Source organism: Piliocolobus tephrosceles, chromosome 1 (assembly GCF_002776525.5).
Source record: "Piliocolobus tephrosceles isolate RC106 chromosome 1, ASM277652v3, whole genome shotgun sequence".
Taxonomy (NCBI): domain Eukaryota; kingdom Metazoa; phylum Chordata; class Mammalia; order Primates; family Cercopithecidae; genus Piliocolobus; species Piliocolobus tephrosceles.
Window position 1 is genome coordinate 190,635,228 of NC_045434.1, and position 5,843 is coordinate 190,641,070.

General features: G+C 48.9%; 1 protein-coding gene across 8 annotated transcripts in view; it reads right to left on the reverse strand.

Moving 5' to 3' along the window:
• Positions 1-404: 404 nt before the first annotated feature.
• Positions 405-5,843, reverse strand: part of TMEM39B (transmembrane protein 39B) — a 28,731-nt gene continuing 23,292 nt past the window's right edge. For all 8 annotated transcript variants that reach the window (XM_026457234.1, XM_026457239.1, XM_026457233.1 and 5 more), the window contains 2 exons: positions 3,089-3,209; positions 405-840 (listed from right to left, as the gene is read on the reverse strand). In XM_026457234.1, the coding sequence (XP_026313019.1) occupies positions 598-840; positions 3,089-3,209 (364 nt within the window). In that variant the 3' untranslated portion in view covers positions 405-597. The remainder of the gene's footprint in view (positions 841-3,088; positions 3,210-5,843) is intronic.

Consider the following 5,843-nt stretch of genomic DNA (forward strand, 5'->3'; position numbering starts at 1 on the left):
GGGCGAGGTGGCGGGCGCCTGTAGTCCCAGCTACTCCGGAGGCTGAGGCAGGAGAATGGCGTAAAACCTGGGAGGCGGAGCTTGCAGCGAGCTGAGATCCGGCCACTGCACTCCAGCCTGGGCAACAGAGCGAGACTCCGTCTCAAAAAAAAAAAAAAAAAAAAGTTAAATTAAGGCAAGGCCTGAAATACACACAGAGCATCATCTGGTACACAGTGAGCATTCAGTTCACAGTAGCTATCACTGCTACCATGGCCTCCAGTGCCTCCTCATCTCCTCTCTACTGAAGAAGGCAGTACCCACAGAGGCTTCAGAAGCCACATGTGGGGGCTTTCTAAACCACAATCTCACACCTCTGCAATACGTCTCACACACCCGAAGGGAAAGAACCACAGGACACAGGCTTGTTGGGAGTATAAAAATAGGACTTTTTTCCTTATCACATCAATTATCAAAGAAACAGTACGTAACAAAAATACAAAGCTCTGGTGGATTTTTTTGTCTTTTTTTCTCCCCCTTCCCGCTCCTACCCAACAGCCCCTTGCCAGGGAGCCCCTGGCTGAAGCCTGGATGCTGTCCCTGAGGTCACCCCAGAGCTCAGGAGAAACGGTGGTCCAGGTCTCTCTGGGGGCTAGCAGAGTATGAGTAGGCCTTGCCCAATACCAAGCGGTCCCGGAGCAGCTTGAAGAAGGCATAGTAGTTGCTGAAGAGGATGAGGGCCAGCGAGATGGTCTGGTGCCACTTTTCAGAGGACATTAGGGAATACAGCTGGTAGACAATGACAGCTCCCTCTAGCAGCAGGAGGATGTTAAGGATCCGCAGGGGTTTGCTGAAAAAGAACTGTAACCAGAAGGGGGTGGGCATGGCTAAAAGGTGTGCTCCAGAAACCTTCCTCCTGGATAGGGGTTCTGGGTGGGCCAGTGAAGGGGACAGGTTCTTGGGGCCCCATGCAGACATGGAAGACTTTCTGGGGTTGGATGTGGATTTTGCCACCTCATCTGCCTCTGCTTGTGGTATTCGTCCTGATAGGACTGCTGCTTCCCACGTAAGTCATCTAAGATCCTGTTCAACTTCTACCTCCCCTAGGAAGTCTTTCTTGACAGGTTCTGCTTGCTCTCTCAAACTCTTTTTGTGGTCTAAAGTCAACACCTTTAAAAAATTTTTTTTTGACCAGGCGCAGTGGCTCACGCCTGTAATCCCAGCACTTTGGGAGGCCGAGGCAGGCGGATCACGAGGTCAGGAGATCAAGATCATCCTAACACGGTGAAACCCTGTCTCTATTAAAAATACAAAAAATTAGCCGGGCGTGGTGGCGGGTGCCTGTAGTACCAGCTACTCAGGAGGCTGAGGCAGGAGAATGGCGTGAACCCGGGAGGCAGAGCTTGCAGTGAGCCGAGATAGAGCCACTGCACTCCAGCCTGGGCAACAGAGCAAGACTCCGTCTCAAAAAATAAAAAATAAAATCAATCAATCAATCAATCAATCAATCTATCTATCTATCTATTGATAGATAGATTTTTTAAATTTTTTAAAAATTTTTTTAAATTTTAATTTTTGAAAATTTTTTCTCCCTCATCCACTGACCCTCAATAACATCAACACCTTTTAATGTCATCTCCTGGCTATTGTTGGGGCTGAACAAATTAGAATCCTATGACACAGGCATGGAAAGTTATTACAGACTCTACAGCCTGAATTACCTACTACTTCATAGGTAGCATCCCTAGCTAGGCTGGAAGCTGCCAAGGGACATGGCAACAGCTCACTCTCAACAGCAAGGTAGAACGCAGGGACTAAAAAAAAAATTCTTATCGGTTCAAAAAAGTGCACAGTGTCTAGGGATTTTGATTCCACAGGGGCCAAGGTACCTAAATCTCAAGAGCTGCTTACAGGACGGGAGAAGTGGCAGGAAATGGGAGGCCAAGAGACCAGGATGTCAGGCTCAGCTCTGCACCTAACAGGCTGCAATACTTTGGGCAAGTCCCTTTCCTCTCTGGGGCTTGGATTTCTCAACTGTGAAATGAACACATCAGCCTAGGTCAGTGATTTCTCACGCTGTGCCCTTTGAGCCCTAGGTTTCAAGGGGATCCTTTAGGAGTTACAGGAGGGGTGAGCAGGAAGTGAAGGGGGTTCTAACTCCTCCAAACAGAGCAGCGCCAGGAGGTCCCATATATTGGATTTTGGCCTCTGATTGTGTTTTAAAAAAGGCGGGGGGCGGATTTCATAGTGAAATTAAAAAAAAAAAGAGATCACTATTTTAGATAATTTTGGGCAGCCCTTTCCATAGCTAAGTCACGAGTCATTACCATTACATCTCAAGGTTCGCAACAAGGCAGCCTTTAACAAGTTAAACTCTCTAAGCTGATTTCAGTATCTAAAAACAGAGATAACCCTAGCATATCTTTCACATACAAGGTTCAGGGGAAGGCTGACTAGGAAGGTGCATGGAGAGTGCTTAAGGACATGCCTGGCACACAGTAACAAATAAAGACAGTATTGTCTTTCACTGCCAAGAGTCCCTTCTTTTACTATCATCTTCTCTCCCTCTGTCCAATGTTCTGAAAGATCTACAACCAAATTAGCTGCAGTTATTTACTTATTTTATTTTATTTTTTTGAGAATGAGTCTTGCTCTGTTGCCTGGGCTGGAGTGCAGTGGCGTGAACTTGGCTCACTGCAACCTCTGTCTCCCGAGTTCAAGTGATTCTCCCTCCTCAGCCTCCTGAGTAGCTAGGATTACAGGCACCCGCCACCATGCCTGGCTAATTTTTGTATTTTTAGTGGAGACAAAGTTTCATCATGTTGACCAGGCTGGTCTGGTCTTGAACTCCTGACCTCAGGTGATCCGTCCACCTTGGTCTCCTAAAGTGCTAGGATTACAGGCATAAGCCACCATGCCCAGCTGAGCTGCAGTTATTAAGTGACAATTTGTATGGCTGTCCTTGTGCTACATGTGTGCACTGTCTTCCTTTGGATTGGGAAAATACTGAAAATAGCTTTCTCTTGCAATGACATCACATTCCTGCCCTGCAGATCCTCCCACCCTCTCCCTCAGGCCCCAACCGTCCTTCCCCGGGGAGGAGACTCACGTGGAAGCGGAAATGGGAGACATCAGAGGGGATAGCCACGTTGTAGTGGCCTACGGCTTTGTAGACGTTCTTGCTGTGCTTCACCAGCACGCCCTGCGGCCACATGCATTCTTCAGTCCACCTGGAGGCACAGCCCAACAGTGCCCCTTATCCCCAGCTCACCCATAAAAGGGGTACGAGAAGAATGGGCAGGAGGGAATCACCAGGCTCTACTCCCATTTCTATCATTTAGACACACTGACTTTCTTTTTCTGGGTTTCAGTTGCCTCCCCTGTAAAATGGGGTAAGAATCATGAGGAATTCACTGTACTGTGACTTAGAAGGTCTAGGGCTGACACTAATTACTAAGAGATTTTTGAGAAAGTCCTTTTTCCTCTCTTGGTTCCTTTGCTTCATCTGGTCTCACCTCTTGTCTCCAAATGGTCCACCACACAGTTGTCTGAGTGGTCTTTGTAAAATACTAAGCTGAGCCTAATCACCCTCTGCTTAAAACCCTTTGTGGGCTTTTTTTTTTTTTTTTTTTTTTTTTTTTCGAGAAGGAGTTTCGATCTCATCATCCAGGCTGGAGTGCAGTGGCACAATCTTGGCTTACTGCAACCTCCACCTCCCAGGTTCAAGCAATTCTCCTGCCTCAGCCTCAAGAGTGGCTGGGATTACAGGCACCTGCCATCACGCCTGGCTAATTTTTGTATTTTTAGTAGAGATGAGGTGCCACCACATTGGCCAGGCTGGTCTCGAACTCCTGACCTCAGGTGATCTGTGTGCCTCTGTCTCTCAAAGTGCTGAGATTACAGGCACCAGCCGCAGCTCCTGGCTCTGCTTAAAACCTTTTGAAGGCTTCCTAGTGCCCGTGGAGTCAAGGCCCCAAGGATTTGGCATGGCCTCTGAGGTCTTGTGTGGCTTCCCACAACCCTCACCACACAGCTCACGCTGTTTCTCATTCCTCCAGCAATCTGTACTGCTTCATGTCTCTCCCTAAGCTGCTCCCTCCAATTGGATTGCCCTTCCCAAAGCCTAATCCTTCTGGTAAGCTCTTCATCATCTTTCAAAACCCAGGTTCCTCCACAAAGCCTTTCTTGAACTCCCCAGAGTTTGACATCCTTTTTTTTTTTTTTTAATTATACTTTAAGTTCTAGGGTACATGTGCACAACATGCAGGTTTGTTACGTATGTATACATGCACCGTGTTGGTGTGCTGCACCCATTAACTCGTCATTTACATTAGGTATTTCTCTTAATGTTATCCCTCCGCCCTCCCCCGACCCCACGACAGGTCCTGGTATGTGACGTTCCCCACCCTGTGTCCAAGTGTTCTCACTGTTCGATTCCCACCTATGAGTTTTTTTTTTAGACAGAGTCTCACTCTCCCGCCCAGGCTGGAGTGCAGTGGCGCTCAGCTCACTGCAACCTCCACGTCCCGGATTCAAGCGATTCTCCTGCCTTAGAACTATAGGCACCTGCCACCACACCCGGCTAATTTTTCTGTATTTTTTGTAGAGACGGGGTTTCGCCATGTTGCCCACGGTGGTCTCGAACTGCTGACCTCAGGTGATCCGCCTGCCTCAGCCTCCCAAAGTGCTAGGATTACAGGCATGAGCCACCGTGCCTGGCCCGTTTGGCATCCTTTAACTGTTCCAGCATCTCCTGCTACTGGTCCACATTTCCCAATGCTGGTCATTTATTTCCCTATCTGTATACCTCACTAGGCTGAGAGCCCTTGAGTGGGACGATCAAATCCACCCCTGTGTCCTCAGAGCATGCCGTAAGGCCTGGCACAGAGAGGCCCCAGTGAGCATATGAATGAGATGGTGGGACCAGTAAGCTTCCTTATAATGTCCTGTGAGATCTCCCAGGAATCCCAAGGGCCTGGACCAGAGGACTGAAGTCACAGCCTGTAAGCAGCCCCCCTTCCCAACCCAATGCTCTTGCCTTGTTGATTCACTCATTTAAAAAAAATAGTTGGCCAGGCACAGTGAGATTATGCCTGTAATCCCAGCACTTTGGGAGGCCAAGAGTGGGGAGATCACCTGAGGTCAGAAGTTTGAGACCAGCCTGGCCAACATGCTGAAACCCCCATCTCTACTAAAAATACAAAAAAAGTTAGCGGGGCATGGTGACACAGGCCTGTAATCCCAGATATTTGGGAAGCTGAGGCAGGAGAATCGCTTGAACCCAGAAGGTGAAGGTTGCAGTGAGCCAAGATCACGCCACTGCACTCCAGCCTGGGCAACAAGAGCAAAACTGTCTCAAAAAACAAAAAAGAAAAGTTATTGTGCAACTCACAACATGAATGAACCTCACAGACAATATGCTGAATAAAAGAAGTTGGGGCCGGGTGCAGTGGCTCACGCCTATAATCCCAGCTTCACTTTGGGAGGCCAAGGCAGGCGGATCACAAGGTCAGGAGTTTGTGACCAACCTGGCCAGCATGGTGACACCCCGTCTCTACTTAAAACATAGAAAAAATCGGGCCGGGTGCGGTGGCTCAAGCCGGTAATCCCAGCACTCTGGGAGGCTGAGACGGGCAGACCACAAGGTCAGGAGATCGAGACCATCCTGGCTAACACAGTGAAGCCCTGTCTCTACTAAAAAATACAAAAAACTAGCTGGGCGAGGTGGCGGGCGCCTGCAGTCCCAGCTACTCAGGAGGCTGAGGCAGGAGAATGGCGTGAACCCGGGAGGCGGAGCCTGCAGTGAGCTGAGATCCGGCCACTGCACTCCAGCCTGGGCGACAGAGCGAGACTCTGTCTCAAAA